At 38.5% G+C, this 18120-nt stretch overlaps 1 protein-coding gene across 5 annotated transcripts in view; it reads right to left on the reverse strand.

Moving 5' to 3' along the window:
• The window catches only part of CRIM1 (cysteine rich transmembrane BMP regulator 1), a 195242-nt gene that overhangs the window by 38659 nt on the left and 138463 nt on the right, over positions 1 to 18120 (reverse strand). For all 5 annotated transcript variants that reach the window (XM_003817664.7, XM_008970907.5, XM_034952924.3 and 2 more), the window contains 3 exons: positions 13016 to 13144; positions 2494 to 2650; positions 253 to 374 (listed from right to left, as the gene is read on the reverse strand). In XM_003817664.7, the coding sequence (XP_003817712.3) occupies positions 253 to 374; positions 2494 to 2650; positions 13016 to 13144 (408 nt within the window). The remainder of the gene's footprint in view (positions 1 to 252; positions 375 to 2493; positions 2651 to 13015; positions 13145 to 18120) is intronic.

Consider the following 18120-nt stretch of genomic DNA (forward strand, 5'->3'; position numbering starts at 1 on the left):
AAAAGAGCTAGGAAGTGATTAATTTAGTCAATGTGCTTGTCCATCATATACTTACTTTACATTCTATTCTGAGCTTTTACTTCATAAAAATGAAAGGAAAAGGGAGTCCTGTGGGACGGTCCCACAGAGACTGACATTTGTGTTAGAATAGGCAGCAACCACCGAAACCATTTCATTACAGGGTGTCCTTATGTTCCTTGTTTCGGTGCCCCTGGCTGCTTTGAGGGGGAAGGGCCATGTGTACACACTTACCTCTGCACTTGCAGATAAGACAGCCGTGACTGTCCTGCTGGAAACCCAAGGGGCAGATCTTACTGCATGAGAGCTCTGGACATTTCTTACAGCGACAGATGTCACAGCCATGCTTATTCTTCCTGGGTAATTAAAATTTTGTCAGAGGTCAGAAAATCACAAAGTCTCAAATGATGCCCAAGCACTCAGACCAAGGGTCAATAAAGTGATATTGCTATTAAACAGAATGACTTGACTTTTGCTCTCAAAGATTCCTGGAGTGATGGGTAATTAGCTCCCTGTGGCCATTACCACCACTTACTCATGACCAAGGCAGAGAGTTGCTCAAGCACTTACGTGCTTCTAGGATGTGGCTCTCAGAATCTCAATGACATGACTGTTGATTTAATTAGGGAGAGTGGTACACCACAATAAAAAGATGAATGTGCAACTCCATGAATAGGAAAGTGAAGGAGATTTTGTTGGTTTATCTGTGTATTCATTTGTTTCTCCATCCATCCACCCACACACCCACCTACTGATCCATCCGTCCCTCCCTCCCTCCCTCCCTTCTGGAAGTATCTGCTGCATGCAGAAAGTAATTCTTTAGTCAGCAGGTACATAAAAGGGGCACCAACTGCTGCCTTCATCCTGACACTCCCACGTGGTGTCTGGCCAAGAATTCTCTTTTGGTGTGTGTCCTTAACACATGTGTTCTAGCCAGTATAATATTCAGTTGTCCAAGGTGTCCAACTGGGTCCTCCCTGAATGTGCTGACAGGAATACAAAGTGAAATCTACAATCTCCTAAGAGATTTTTCTCCAACATGACGGTTGGATTTGAACACAGCCTTGATTCTGAACTGTCATGATACTGTAGCAAGTGGTTGAAGCTACCTACTATTGTGATACAACTACTTCATTTTATATTAGCAGTTAGGCTAAGACATAATACTCTTATTGATATCATATTCTTATTTTAGGATTAAGAATGATGATGATTCCTTATTTTATTTGGGTAATTTTAAGGAACAATGTTTCCAATTTAATTATCCAATGAAAATTATAAAGACGACCCCTCCCAAACCTAGAATTTTTAAATGAAGAATGAAAAAGATGACTGACAGAAGATGGGAAAGAGATGATAGGTCTAAGTTCCTTATAATTACTAGCACTAGGCCAGGCACAGTGGCTCATGCCTGTAATCCCAGCACTTTGGAAGGCCAAGGTAGGCTGATCGCTTGAGCCAGGAGTTCCAGATCAGCCTGGGAAACATGGTGAAACCCCATCTCTCCAAAAAAATACAAAAATTAGTTGGGCATGGTGGCGCATGCCTCTAGTCCCAGCTACTCGGGAGGCTGAGGCTGAGGCTGAGGTGGGAGGACTGACAGCCTGGGAGGTTGAGGCTGCAGTGAGCCATGCTTGTGCCACTGCACTACGGCCTGGGTGGCAGAGCACTACCCTGCCTGAAAAAAAAAAAAAAAAAAAAAGGAATCTAGCACTACATAAACATATCAAATTGGAAAGACAGATTGAAATGAAAGACAGCAAAGGAAAAAATATAAATTAAGGTGATTTTTCTAAAGGCATCAACCTGATACAAAGGCAAATATAGGTGCTTATACAGACACGAAAGAAACAAATATGAAGTGTCTATTTCTCCCCCTGGAATAATCTAGATTCTCATGGGGTTTGACTCAATAAAGTATATTAAAAAATAAAAGTAATGGCCCTTATCTCCAAGAAAATTCATAAAAATCTAACGCTAGATAAAGAAAAAAATACGAAACGCTGACTAGTTCCAAGGTGAGACACCTAGGCATGGCAGCTAAGGATGCACTGTATTTCAAGTGAGTGGGGGTCGGTCTTCAATTGATCTTAAAGTATGTGTTAAATAAATGATCACAAATAGACCTTGGGACAGGTGTGAAGAGTTGTAGCACTTCCAACACTGGGACCTCACAATTCCATCTCCTAATCTTGCCAGCAGTGTCTAAAGGACTCTGCTATGGGAAAGTCTCATATAACAGGCACAAAGGGTGTGTCTGGCCCATGTCCATAAAAAGTAAAAGTAAAACTTGATTCTTTTTTTGGGACATACAACCTTCTCCCTGCTTTATGAATCACCTAACAAAACAAGTATAGACATTCTGGGCTCAATATACCATAGATTAATTCACAAACAACATATAAAACAAAATGTGCAGAAACATTTCACCAAGTTGCACTTCATAATAGTTTTTCTGAATTAACAAATACGTACAGCAATCCAAGTGGACAATACTTGTCACAGATTATGGGTCTGCACTTCTTGGGCCTTGGGCGGCACTCACAGATCTCACAGTTTTGGGCATCAGTTAGGAAACCGAAGGGACAGTTCAAGGTGCAGCCTTGTTTACGTTCTGAACATAGTTCCTCGGCTGTGAAGACACAGAGACGGCATGTTTCTTCCAAAGATGAACAGAGCAGAACACTTCGATGCTAAAATACGGTCCCTGAATCCTCCACTCTTCCACAGATCTCAATTTCTCAGCTCTACCATGGCACTGGTTATCATTAAAAAGCATAGACTGTGCTATTTCATGGTTATCACATGACTCCATGTTTTGGTAATAATAAACAAAATAAAGTCCAACTTTGAAATGCATAGATTTCTAAAGTGTACTCAAATCTGGTAGGCTCTGAGTGAACAGCAGGCTGATAACTATTACAATTAATGACTGAGATCATTTTTCCATGAACTTTATAAATCACTTCAAACCAATGATGACCATTTACATTATGTGGGAATTAGAAATTTACAGTCCAATTTTCATTATATGTTTTATTTCTATTGCATGTCCATAATAATCCATGTCCTTTTTTCTTTTTTTGGAGACAGAATCTCTCGCTCTGTCATTTAGACTGGAGTACAGTGGCGTGATTTCGGCTCACTGCAACTTCTGTCTCCTGGGTTCAAGTGATTCTCCCACCTCAGCCTCCCAAGTATCTGTGATTACAGGCATGCACCACCACGCCCAGCTAATTTTTGTACTTTTAGTAGGGATGCGGTTTCGCCTTCTCTACTAAATGTTGCCAGGTTCTTCTTGAACTCCTGACCTCAAGTGATCCGCCTGTGTCAGCTTCCCAAAGTGCTGGAGTTACAGGTGTGAGTCACTGCGCCCATCCCATAACACATGTTTTTAAATATCCACATGATAATTACTTTTATGGGTGTTAGATGCTATCATATAATACTGCATATTGTATGCAGCATAAGGGATTTCTTACTATTACTTTCAAAAAAGTACATCTTTTACAACATGATAGTAATTAAAATATTCAGTGTTACATTTAGATATGTTTTTTCTCTATGTGCTGACAAATACCCCTGTATTTGGATATACTTACATAACAGGCTTTTTAGTTAACAGGCTAAAAAATGTGTGTGTTGAAAAAATACTCATATTAATGTTTAAGTAACCACTATTTGAAGTGTTCAAAGTATCCCCTGTTAGCAGAATCTGGAGAGATGTTTAACTGTCCTCTGCTAGTCAGTTACAATACTATTTTAGAAGAACAAAAAGGAAAGTAGCAATGGTGACTAGCAACATTACTGAAGTTATTAGCCTAATAGAAGTCTTCTAAAATGATTTTAAAAGGTTATATAGGGCTTACGAGAGAAAAGGGAAATAGAAATGTTTAAGGTTAAAAAGAAAAAAGCATGCTTAATTATACAAAGCAAGTTGAGACCTGTGTGAATTAAATGTAGAATATGAAAGACAATCAAATTTAAAGAAGGGAAGTTAATATGGTGATGGCCAAAGTACAGCAATGTTTGAATATTGTTCTACATGGACTGGTGAAATGGGAAATAGAGTCTAATTATTGGAATGATGAACAAATTTTTATTTTATCTGGCCATCCTTTAAGCATGAATATTGTAATAACACATAAGTCACTGGGAAAAACAGAACGCATCTGTCCCCTCAAAACACACTTATATTATAATCTAAAATTAAACCTTAACTACAATGAATAGGTGAAATGGGTCCGTGTTTTACATAAATATTTCAAGATAGCATCTTTTGTGAATCTTAGTTGGCAATATTTGCATATTTAATTTGCTATCTTTTAAAAAGGAAAATGTGATTTATGGTGTAATTTTCTACTCTGTCATTATCATAAACCTTTTATTACACATATAAATATAACCTCATGGGCCTGTATTACACTGTAAAGCAACTGATTACTAATTTGCATCCTTAGAAGAGAAATTCTAAATGGTTCATTTAGAAATTTGTAATTATATGACTTGAAAGGTCATAATTTTTCATTCCCCATTATTAAGGGAATGGTGAAAAAAGAAGACTTTATTAGTCATGTTTCTCTAACACAGATCTAAATTGTGAATCCATTTTTCTGTCACAAGAATGCTTAGGTCATGACTACAAATGAATTATGTTGGGAAATAGATGAATTAAAAACACCCTGAAAACCTCCCAGAGTCAGTCAACATCCCTTGGGATTAAATTCCCTGAAATTTTGGAGCCTGAGCACCTTGGTGCCTTTATTTTCCTGGTCCTGCAATAAGGAAGGAGTTTTTCCATAGACCTTGATCTTGAATGTGCTTCACCTTTAAAGAAAACGGTTCTGTCTCCATTCAAGTTTAAACAATGTGATAAAAACTAGTCTGTAATATACCTCTGCTTTGCAATGGAATGGAATTTCAAACAAAGGCTGGTACATTTAAATAAAAATACAGGACATTCATTAGAAGGAGACTGGCTATGCCTCCTAGGAGTGGGATGCTCTAGTGCTGCCTGAATTGGGACCATTCTCCTGCATGTTATGCTCTGGCCCATCTACATTCAGCTTCCCAATAGAGGGAGCTCTAGGCCCAGGCCCTAGTATCTTTAGGCACACTGTATAGGGACTACCATGGTATTTGGTACAGAGTGGGTATTCAACAACATTTGCTAACTAAATGCATCAATCAATGTTCTTGTTACCTACTCCTCCACTGTCATCAAGACTGCTATATTATCAGAGAAATGACAGCATGAAAATAACTTACTCTGATAACATTGAAATTTTCCTGAAATACTAGCACTTGACAAAACATCTCAAAATACCATCTTCTAGTTCAGAAAAAGACAACATTAAAAACTGGAAAGTAGTCCTAAATCCACATATGTCAATTATGAAGTTTTCTTAAGAGAAATGCATCATCATGGCAAACATTTAAATAAAGAGCAGACTGACTGCGGCTGCCTGGAACCTGTAATCCCAGCACTTTGGGAAGCTGAGGTGGGAGAATTGCTTGAGGCCAGGAGTTTGAGACCAGCCTGTGCAACATAGTGAGACCTTGCCTCTGCCAGAAAATAAAACATTAGCTGGGTGTGGTGGTGAGTGAATGTAATCCCAGCTACTTGGGAGGCTGAGGCAAGAGGATTACTTGATCCCAGGAGGTCGAGGCTGCAGTGAGAGCTATGACTGCACCACTGCACACCAGCCTGGGTGACAGGGTGAGAACCTGTGTCTAAAAAAAAAAATTAATAAATAAAAACATAAATAAAGAGTAGAAAAACAGTATTCATAGAAGGGTAGGGGTTTATATGTTTGTTTGTAAAGCTTTAGTACATCACTTGAGGCAACCATGCAGAAAAAGGTGGCTTTATGTTCCTAATTTTTCAGCATTATGACTTTACCGTGATCTAAAATTGCTTTCTAATCCATGGGGAGAAGTTACGATTGAAGAGAAAGTGATGAACAATGGCAAAGTACAGGGCCTGTACAGCATGGCCGGTCGATAGCAACTATGTAGTAAAACTCTGTTCATTCTGGAAAAAAAGAAATGTTTGCTCCTATGCTCAAAACGTGACACAGCTGTCGGGGGCGCCATTCATTATATATAAATACAATGTAACCTCCATGGAGAACACACTGTGGATGGTGTCCCCTAGAGGAGTACTGCATACTTCTTTGCTGTAGTACAGCAGGTCCTCAAACAGCAATGGTTTTGTTCAACATCATTGTGTCATAACTTTTAGGAGGGGAATAAAAACCAGTTCTCGGTTGGGGCCACTCTCTGTGTGGAGACTGCATGTTCTCTCATGCTGTGTGGGTTTTCTCTGGGTACTCTCACATCCCAAAGATGTGCACGTTAGGTGAACTGGGGTATCTACATGGTCCTAATCTGAGTGTGTGTGTGTGTGTGTGTGTGTGAGAGAGAGAGAGAGAGTGTGTGTGTGTGTGCACCCTGCAATGGGATGGTGTCCTGTTCAAGGTCGATTCCTACCTTGCAGCTTGCAGAGCTGCTGGGATGGGCTGTGGCCACCCTCAACCCTGGACTGGAATAAGCAAGTTGGAAAATAAATGAGTGAATAAATACAAATTCTTATAAAATACAAATCTGTTAAAGCAGGTGATAATCACACAAACGTACAACAATAAACACTGCAGGACAACAGCGTTCAGTGAGCCTGCCACACTGGGTATGGTATGTGTTTGAACTGCATGGCAGAAGGAGGTGCTCCTTACAATGTTTGCTTTGCAAACATTTATTCGTCGATTCAACACAGCACCACTACAACCACTATCACTCACTGATTCATTAAAAATGGGGAATCATCATTGTACTTGTTTTTTGTTAACCTTTCTTAAATGTATATATAACTCATGCTTACTTTAATTGTTACTATTAGAAATGTTTTAGGTCTTTATTTAGAAGTTTGGTGATGTTTTCGTGACCAGAAATATATGGTAGGAACTTAACTCTTGTTTATATCAATTAGCCTCTGGTAAAACTGGTTTTGTTACATGTCATTTCACGTAAAGTCATAGTTTCCAAGAATCTACAGAGGATGTTAAGTGAGGACTTAGTGTATTTTAAACTCTTAGATGCTGGCAATTCCTACAAACCTATTATCAGTTCAGGATGGCCATGAAGTTCCCAAGACTACTAAATAAAGAAATGCAACATTACAAATGGTGGTCCCAATTTTGACCCTGATAGGTGTTAGTTTAGAATTACAGTGAAATAAAACAAGGAGCCTGCCTCCCTATATTTGATGCTGCAACCTTCTTGTGATGCTTGATTCAGATACATATTTCATGAAAAATATGAAGGCTCTTTCCTCTCTGCTGACTGATGCAGAATTCTACAAGTCTGCATCAGTTTCTAGAAAAAGCACTATTAATGTCTAGAATTAAAGAATGTTAAAATTGGAAGAGAAGTTACAAATAATCTGATCAAATCCACTTGATTTAAAGATGTGTACACTAAGATGCCAAAAGACTGATGCTACTTAATTCATGCAGATGCCTTTCATACAGAGTTTATGTAGTAAGCAGGTATATTATGTCTATTAGCAAAAGACACTGGTTAAAGAGCAATGTTGTTAAAAGCTTGTATCTATAAAGTGTTAGGTTACTAGTTGCTTTATATCATTTTAAAATCATTTTAGTTTTAAACTTTGTTGCTATCATACTTTTAAAAACATTTTTTATTCTAAACCAGTTTTTGAGGAACTGAGTCAGGAATAATGTAAACTTTCTGTATGTCCTGGAGTACTACTTTTCTTAGTGTTACAAGAATGTTATTTGTTACCGATTAAAACAGCAAATTACATTATGTTCAAATGAAAGAATTCTGTATCATATACTTGCCACATACTTTTGAAGCACATGTTTCTATAGGGTTTTGATTTCAATCCTAATGTGACTGCCTAAAATATGCTAGATTATGTTGTCTCTTTACAACATATTAACATATGACTAATATTACCAACAAATTACCAATGTGAGTCAAGGGTAAGGACTATTTTTAATCTTCTTTAGGATATAGTAGGCACTCAACAAATGCTAGATGAATAAAATAATGAGTGAATGAACAACAACAAATCAATGAAGACAGAAGAAATACTTGTGGGGTGCTGGCCTTGTTTTAAGAAATCTTGAAGGGCCAGGTACGGTGCCTCACACCTGTAATCTCAGCACTTTAGGAGATCGAGTCGGGCAGATTGCTTGAGGCCAGGAGTTCGTGACCTGCCTGGACAATGTGGCAAAACCTTGTCTCTACAAAAAAATACAAAAAAAATGAGCTGGGTGTGGCGGCAGTGCCTGTAGTCCCAGTTACTTGGGAGGCTCAGGTGGGAGGATCGCTTGAGCCTGGGAGGTTGAGGCTGCAATGAGCTGTGTTTGCACCACTGAATTCCAATCTGGGTAACAAAGCAAGACCCTGTATAAAAAAAAAAATCTAGAAGCTAATGGAAACTAGGCCTAATCCTTAAGAGAAACTTAGGTATAAATGCTTAGGACTACTGTATGTGAAAAAGGTTTTGATGGGATGCAGAAAAATAATGTAAGGGTGAATTTGGGACAAAATAAATACCTATATAAAGCAGCTGCAATAGAAAAAAATAACCTATTATTCCATAGTTGGCTATAAGAAACTCCCTTCTCTAAAACCAAGGAGGAGAAAGATAATATTTGAGGGTTACAATGAAATGAAAAAGTAAAAGGAAAGCTGTTGGTGCGAGTGTCCTTAGAGGGCAGGAAGAACTGGAGGCAGGCTGATGGGGTGGGAACAAAGGGGGGCGGGGACGCTGGGGGCTTTCCATGTTGGCTAGCTTGGGCCGACTCAGAAGAAGATGCTATAAAATAGTTACAGTGCAGAGTAAGCAACGGCCATATGCCAGCCAAAGAGTTAGCTTTGCATTCATTCATTTATTTAGTCCTCAAAATAACCCATTAGTTTGGTACTATTATTTGCCCTTTACATATGTGGACACAGAGTCCCAAAGAAGTAAAGCAACTTGCCTTTATTACCCATGTGGAAGTCAGCATAATTTGTGATGGACCCAAGATTCAAACCCAGGCAGTCTGACTCCAGTCACACTCTCAGCTTCTGTGCAACACAAAAGCTGCTGTGCAGAGCCTGAGAGGAGAGTTGCATACGATCGCAAGAATCTGACAAAACCCAGGACCTGGAAATTTGGTTTGATTTGACTGACATCCCAAAGGTGTGGCTTCCAAAGTTGCCAAATAACCTGGATTGCTAATACGAATGGGGGAGGTGAAAGCAGAATGCTGTATGTCTAGACTTCTGTATAGGACAAACTGAAAAATTCCAATTAGTGTTGAAGTAAGTCTTTAGGTATACAGTGGGGCAGTGAGCGAGATGACAAGACTAACTTTAAGAAGAATCCAAAATAGGATGGATATATTACTAGAATAGCAAGACCTCAAAGGGAGACCTCAGGCAAGAATGATATCCAAAGGCATCTCTGATCCTGAAGGTTTCCTTTTTATTCACTCAGCCAGTATCTGCTGAGCACCAAGTAGAGCCCTGGGAGACGGGCAGTTCTTTCTCTACTCTGGTGTGAACATAAGCCTGGGTTCTGCTGAAGGACCAAAGCTTCCTCTTAAAAGAATTTACATTTGTACGTTATAGCTTTTGGCTTAAAGAGGTGATATTTCATGAGTGTTTATGCTACAGAAGACTTTTTTCCTTAGGGAAGGTCTTGCATTTTAGTCATCTTTGTGGCCTTAATACCTAGACTACTACCTAGAATGTGGCAGGTGCTCTGTTTATATTAGGTGAAAAAAGGAAGGAAGGAAGGAAGGAAGGAAGGCCAGCTATCTGTATAAATGGGTACAATTTGCAAATAATAAATTTATTGATACAAAATGCAATGGTCTCCTCCTGTACCTATTTCTTCCTAAGTGTGAATGAAACGGAGGTGCACTCAGGTAGCACATGCTGATGATCCTTTTAAAATGCCAAACAAAACACTAACCTAAAGATAGGGTAAATATGCATCCTCCTTATAGTCTCAACTTGCCAAATGACTATTTGCCAGTGACTATTTGCCAAGGGACATATTTTGACTCTTCCTTCAAAGGCAGTTGAGGGAAACTGCTTCTTTGAACTTAATGATGAAAGATTCCGTGTGAAGTGACCGAAGTCTTAGATAAGCATGACCGGGTGGCCAAGATTTCACAATAGCAAAACCGAGGCGCAAGTGTAGGTGAGGTGACTGGACACAATGAAATCTGTATTTTTAGACTTTTTAGAAACTCAGAAAAAATGTATTAATATATATGATCCCATGTTAAGAAAGATGTAGCTTTCTTAATGTAAGAGGCATTAGAAGGATTAAAATATAAACACTTCATGACAATTACTAATTATCTTGTTCAAAAAACAAGGTTGGCCATTTGAGAAAACTTGGGCTGCCAAGGCAACTCTAGTGAACTTGGCTTTCTAAAGGGAGGTATAAAAGGCAACAGGGACTCACCCTTCCCCGAACAGAATCAAGTGTAGGAAGTCAGAATACCCCCAAATGGGTAGAGGCTTATAGGAAATTGAAAGATGGCAGTAACTACAAGCTCAACAGGAGTTTTTTTTTTGTTTGTTAGTTTTTTGAAAAAGGGTCTTGTTCTGTCACCCAGGCTGGAGTGCAGTGGCACAATCACAGCTAGCTGCAGCCTCGACTTCCCGAGCTCAAGAGATCGCCCCACCTTAGACTCTTGAGTAGCTGGAACTACAGGCCCTTGCTATCATGCCTGGCTAGCTTTTGTATTTTTTTTTGTAGAGGTGGGTTTTTGCCATGTTGCCCAGGCTGGTTTCGAACTCCCGAGGTCAAGCAATCCATCCACCTTAGCCTCCCAAAGTGCTGGGATTATAGGTGTGAGCCACCACGCCTGGCCAACAGGCGTTTTATAAACTCAGTTTTAGCACTAACGCCACTGTAGATAGTGTGATGGTCACATGTAACTGAGGAAGCAGAATGGCTTAACTCCTATTTTGTATCTTCTTCAAAAATATTTTTAAAATAGTGACAAATGATTAAGGTTAAGTGGTATGTTAAAGCCTGAGATAACTGATAAATCAGAAAGTGAGCATCTGTCTACGTTAAGTCCAAGTCTCTGAGCCATGGTAATTACAACCACAGGCCCACAGAAAGCCTGCTTATTACAGAACCAGTACTGTGTGCGAGAGAGATCGAAGAGAATGGAAAGAGATTTAAGAAAATAGGCCAAATGTCAATTCAAAAGGGACAAAGTGTTCTAAAAACTACATAAATTGACATTCACAACGGAAAATTCTTCAGAAATAATTGTTAAATATATGATTTGTGACATTTAGGGGAATAAAGCACTGACTACCAGGAGCCAGTACAGATTCTGGGAAAACAAGCCAGGCCCCTATAACTTCAGCTCATTTTAAAAATAGGGTTTCCAGCAAAGGAATGCTCTGATGTATTTTGTAATATATTTTGACTTCAGACAAGATATGGGCGAAGTGTTTTTCAAGATTTCTTGTGGAGATATATGTTGTCAGCTAAATAACTCTAATCAAGGTATAAATGCTTAGGACTACTGTAAGCAGCTATGTTCAGCATCATTCTGCAGGTCTTTGTCCTTGGTTCTGTGCAGTTTATTTTAATTCAGTGATTTAGATAAGGAAATAAAAGTTGTGCTTATTTAATATAAGCTGGGAGGCATAAAGTATAAGATCACATTATCGAGATTCAAAAATATCCCAACTAGTTAGAAAATGGTTTAAAATGATTCGGATAATTTCTTGTTATATTTGGCCGGGTATTTATATCGTTTAAAAAAAAATCAAACGTTCTATTACAGAACAGATGAGAACCACCTAACAGCAGGTGATGTAAAAAAGTTCCTAGTGTTTTTAGCTACTTATAACCTCAATATCAGCCAACGAAGTGCAATTCAAGGAGCTAATGCAAACTTAGGCCACACAGTAGCACTGTATTCAGCAGACCAAATTGCGGAGTACCTTTTTCTGAGACAGTGTCTTTTGCTGTCATCCAGGCTGGAGTGCAGTAATGCGCTCTCAGCTCACTGTGACCTTTGCCCCACCAGGCTCAAGCGATCCTCCCACCTCAGCCTCCCGAGTAGCTGGGACCACTGGCGCATACCACCACGCTCAGCTATTTTTTTTTTTGTATTTTTGGTAGAGGCTGGGATCTCGCCATGTCGTCCAGGCTGGTCTTGAACTCCTGAGCTCCAGTGATCTGCCTGCCTTAGCCTCCCAGAGTGCTGAAATTATAAGCGTGAGCCACCATGCCTGCCCATTCTGGAGTAGCTTGATTGTGGGCCATATTTTATGTAAAGACAATGACATATTGTGTGTCAAATGATGGAAAAGATCAAGAAAGTTCTAGGAACTGTCACCTGAAGAATGGTCAAGGAGAATGAGGATGTTTATTCCGGCAGAAGAATTAGGGGAATTCGAAATGGTTTTAACATATATGGGGGTGGGGTGTGTGTGTATTATTTTATTTTTTTCTGGAAGAAATACAATATACTCTTCTATACTCTAGAGGGCAGGGCCTGGATACATGATTGGAATCTGCATGGAGGCAAAGCTGGGGTCAACAAAGTGAAGCACAGTCTAAGGATTATGGCTGTCATATGCGGAATGTGACACTGTATGTGTGGGTGACCTCCCTGTCACTGGATGACCTGGCAAGTGTACTAAAGGGAGAGCGTTCTGGGTGGCTGGAAGGATGCACTCCAAAGCCACTCCAGGTTGCACTCCTGATGCAACTGGCCATCAAGGAAACAGAGAAAAAACCACAATAAAGCAGCAGCTCCTTTCTCCCAAATGACTATGTATTTGTTTGTGTTAAAAATAACTTTTTTCCCCTTTTTTTCAGGTTGTCAAGGGAATGTCTGAACAGAAGTGAAAAAGATATTCAATTACATAATATGCTTTGACAATATCATATTAGGCCTCAGAAAAAACATACAGTCTTCTGTCTACTCACTGTTTATGCACTGACAGGTCCGACAACCATTGTGATCGCGTTTGAAACCATTAATGCAGTCCTTCCCTGTCAGAGTGCAGTTTGATAACTCCCCACATGCAGGTGGATCAACTGTGATGATGGTTGGTTCTAATAATAAATAGAGAAAAAAATAACCAATGAAACATAACCAATGAAAACCTTAGATGCTATTCAATTTTTGAAATTCCACACCATAATGTTACAAAAATCAAATCAGTAATTGTCATCAAATCCTAAACTTTTATGCTCTAGTAATATCTTTCACCCCTGAAACAGATATATTTGTGTTCAGATTTTTGAAAATGTGAACACTCTACTTCTTTGCGTTTGAGCAATTCATGCAGTTTTTGGTACCTTCACACAATTCTTCTCTGATGGTCACCACTACTGGAGGCAGACGAGAGAGGTTAACATCAACTCTGTTTAAATTGTTAACTGCTCTTCTATTTCTTCCTGATGTTTTCCGGTTTATTTTTTATAATAATCAGGATACAGCTGTCAACTATCAATTATCTCAGTCCCATTCGGTAATACTTCTGAAATCGGTTACTATTTTTTTTCCAAATTAATAAATCAGTTTTGAGACTAGCTTAAAACACCTGGATTTCTTTTATCTTTTATGTGGCACTCCCTCACTTATGGTAGATGATACGACAGATACCTACACACTTATCCTCAGGGCCCAGAGACTTGTGGGAGCAGAGGGAGATACACACATTCAGGAGAAAGAGTGAGCAGCCATGCTGGGAATAAGGGCACTAAACAAAGCAAGACCAGAGGTGACGCTTTACCATATTAATGAAGAATTGCTTTGGGTAATAACGGTAACTACATATACTTACATAAAGCATATTATGTATTTATATAAGGCTTAAAGTGCTGTTCATAAATGCCTTCCAGCTTTACCATATTCCAATGAGGTGGGTGCTATTATTATCCTCAATTTACAGATGAGGAAATCTAGCACACTGACCTGCCCATGGTTACAGCATTAGTTTGTGGTGGACCCAAGATTCAAACCCAGGCAGTCTGACTCCAGTCACACTCTCAGCTTCTGTGCAACACAAACTCTGCTGTAATGGTACCTGTTTCTCAATGCATCAATAAGGGACAGTTTATATAATGCCAGGTTGTGGGAACGGTGTTGCCAAAGGGAACAGAGGCACTGACATACTTATGCAACATCTTTTCAACAAAAATATACTAACGTCTTCAAAATAAGCTGTTGCTCACAATATCTTTGTGAAAGAGCTGAGTATAGAATGTCTCTACCTACATTTTCGCAGATGGAAAATATGAGGTGCAGAGAGGGTAACTGGCTTATCTAAGTTTACATAGTAACCCAGTAGCAGGCTGGGAATAGAACAGAACAGAGGTTCCTAACCTCCTGTCCAACACTCTATCCATTAGTCCACACTGTTTTCTCAAGTTTCATCTCCTGTTACCAGGGAAGAGAGATCAAAATAAGTGTTTTAGCTGCCACTGCTGAGATCAAGAGTTCTAAATTTTTATCCATCTACTAAAAGGGGACAGTGATTCAACTCTTCACAGGTAGCAGGCAACGATGACTTACTAAAGAGATGCTTAGATCAGCATTCTCCCAGTAAAAATATGTATCAAGTGAGTATAGCACATTCTCTATTCTTATTACAAAGAACAGCATCTTACTAAAATTTTTATATAAACTTTTCACTGCTGTAGTTTCTAATTTCCTTCAATAACCAAGGTATTCTTCCTGACAGATAACTGTAAACATCAAAACATAACTAAAGTTTAGTTGTTTTAAGACATCCTGAGTTAGCGTATTGCTGCTCCCCTCCATTCTCTTAAAATTTACTGCAAACATCTTTAGTTCTCAAACCTATTAGTCTTTCTTTTATCACTACTTTTCTTAGCTACCCCAAATAATGATTCTATTCCAGTCTTCAGTCCCAAGACTGCCAATGTTTTGTCAAAATTACTCTAACCACAAACATGAGAGAGCGCAGAAGCAAGTATCAGGTTTAAGTAAACCCACCACAGGTTATCCCAGTGAGAAAGGACTTCTATGTTCTAGAGCGATTAGGCCAAAGTTGAGGGAAGAATTCTGAACTCTATGCACACTGCTTTCCTGGACAGCTTATGGGTAAAGAAATGTCCTAAGCATATCTACACATACCAAAATCTTCTATTCTTTACTGACATTTAAGATGTGAAATTTATGAGAAAATTTTGCCTTCAGAAAATATACTATGGAAAAGTATATATTGAAGATTAAACTGACCTTGAAAAATGTATAATCATCATATCATAGGGTAGTATGGAATTTTAGCAGCAGTGAATTTTAGGGATTTGCTTAGAGAATCCATCGTCCAACTTTTACAAAGATGATCTTCTACCTCTAAATGATATTTGCTCTCAATAGTGATGTATGTGCTGTTTTTTAAAAAATATATTAGATTAACATGCGATTAAGGTTGTGATCTGTGGCTAGAAAGTGAAAGGAACAAATGGACTGGGTTATTTGAGGATCAGAACCACAATGCTGACTTGCGCAGCCCCATATCAGTCACAGAAGCCAATCTATCCAAATGGCTTCAACAGTTAGGTACGCAGTCACAGATGTACATCTAACACACATTTCTCCAGGAGAGGAAATATGTTCAATATGTTTTCCTAAAATATTCAGCATAACAGGTTTTGTTCACTTGAACAAATAAAATTGCATAAAGGGCCGTTCAGTATGTGCTGGTCTTACAATGTGTGTGTTAAATATTTCAGGTAAAACAAGTCCCATGGGATACCTTCCAAGCCTCAATGCTGTAGCATGCAAGAAGCAAAAAATCATTTTGTGCCTCTGAAATTAGTATTTTCCCATTCACTTATGACCTATATTAGATGAAAGAAACAGGGAAGTACAGCCATTTCAAATTTTTATACCCTCAATATTTAACATTAAACACAGAAAAACACAACAAAATCTTTTATTCATGAAAACTTTCAATTTACATTAGAACTATTCAATTTCCCCTCGATAGATTAGGCTGAACACAAAAATAGTCATTGTGATATGTTAAATATAGCTAGAAATCTAGGTTTTCTTAAGAAGACATTTTAACACTTGGCATCTCATTTTATTACATTTAACAAATACATCTCATTTTCCTACTCAGACACAAACTGGAACAAATTTTAAAGTTTTTTTCCGGGTGGTAACACATGTGTCTTGGGTCCTTACTGCTAATACCCTATGTAATTGGAGTAACCGTTGAGTTGTACACATTTGCAGGCAACTAGTTGTCTCCTGGCATTTCAATTGAAGTCATCATCCATTACAGTGTACTGCCTTTCGTCATTCTCCCAACATTTTAGTGCTTGGTTTCCTATCATGTGAGACCATAGCCAGAGTAGTTAGATTTCCATGAGAACAACATTACGACAAAAATATGACCTGTAAGTATATAGATTATCTACCTATTTATGAATTATCTAGAAAAAACCTCACATTATTGTTAAACATATTTGAGAGTTTGCTTCCACTCCAACATATTATTATATAATCTCAGAACTGATCCTATTACTAATGTCAGGGCAATTTTTTGGAAACAAGTGCCATGAGACAACTGAGATTCAATTTCTTATGCTAAATAATTAGCTCCAAAGTGAGACATATTTGACACCGTTCTCAATTAAACCATTTCAAATCAATATTATATTTATAGTTCTTAAAGAATAATGACCAAGAGCTGGTCAGATTCTTAACATAGCTTTTATCTAAGAGAGTTCCTGGTGGGAGAAGAGGTGATTTTAAAGAATCTAGAATCATGGTATCTCAGTATGACTGTTTCTCATCCACAAAAAAAAAAAAAATAAAATAAAAATAAAGAGGCTTGAGGGAGTGTGAGCAAAGTATGTGAAATATACATTCTGCTTGTCTAAAAGTTAGAGCATTCTGAAATTTGCTCATCAGGAATTGTTATTATCCCAGACTTTTCTCTAGTCTATGCAACAGTGCTTTGAATACGGAAATTGCCTGTCGGATTTTGGTCTGAAGACCAGAAGATTCTCATTTAAATCCTACATTTCTGTGCTCCTATGTTACATGGGGTATGGCACTGAAATTGTGTGTCGGAGAATACAAGCCTTTCTAGGATGATGGTGATCCCCTACCTTTGGCGTGTTTCGTAAGCAAAGTTCAATTGAACAGAGGTCCTGCTAAGATTTCCGGAGGCACTGATGCATCCCTGTACATGATACTTGCTGCTTGGAGCAAAGAAAACTGTCCCCCTTTAAACTAGCTTGGTAGAAATGTGTTAGTAGGCCTCTTTCAAAGGAGAGAAATGTTCTTAGATTTCCTCATTTAGGAGAATGAGGAAATCCTTGCACAGAGGTGGGGTTTTGGAGAGGGGAAATTCAGTGAAGTACTGTTTATAGGATCACCTTGAAATTCTATCTCATCTTGTATTGAATCAGCTGAGGAATCAAAGAAATACCTTAATGTCCTCCAAAGGAAGAAGGCTTGAAACAGTAGGAATTCACTGTCTTTGGCTACAACTATTTCTAAAGGGAACCCTCCAACAGCTTCCTTGTGGAGAAGAATTCTAAAATAGTCTGAGCCTAGAAGCAATAAAGAACAAAAATGGGTGTTTGTTATGTCTACATTGGTTTGCTGTTTTCTACTCAGCATCTGAGTGGGAACCTTTACTCTCCTCTACCTGTTGTTTTCTTGAACGATTTTTAGAGACCCTCCAAGCACCTTACACAGTCCAGAAGAGCTATTTTTAAAGAACCCTTGGGATTGTGTCAGGAGTGCAGATGCTCAGCCACCAATTCTTATCCCAAGTCTTAGAAAACAAAATTTTGAAAGAAAATATCTTCTAACATGCAATAACATACACAAACACATGTTGATTCTTTATTTTACATTTATTAAAAATTTAGGGTTACTTCTTTCATAACCTAAAAAGCCTAACAGATGTCTTGTCAGTAAAATTATTTCCAGGAAAATGTTAGTATTTTTTACAAATTAGAGAGCTTCAGACACTGTTATTGAAAAACACCATCGGTATTTTATATTGATGCTCACGTATTTCCTAGGAGCAATT

This window comes from Pan paniscus, chromosome 12 (assembly GCF_029289425.2).
Source record: "Pan paniscus chromosome 12, NHGRI_mPanPan1-v2.0_pri, whole genome shotgun sequence".
Lineage (NCBI taxonomy): Eukaryota > Metazoa > Chordata > Mammalia > Primates > Hominidae > Pan > Pan paniscus.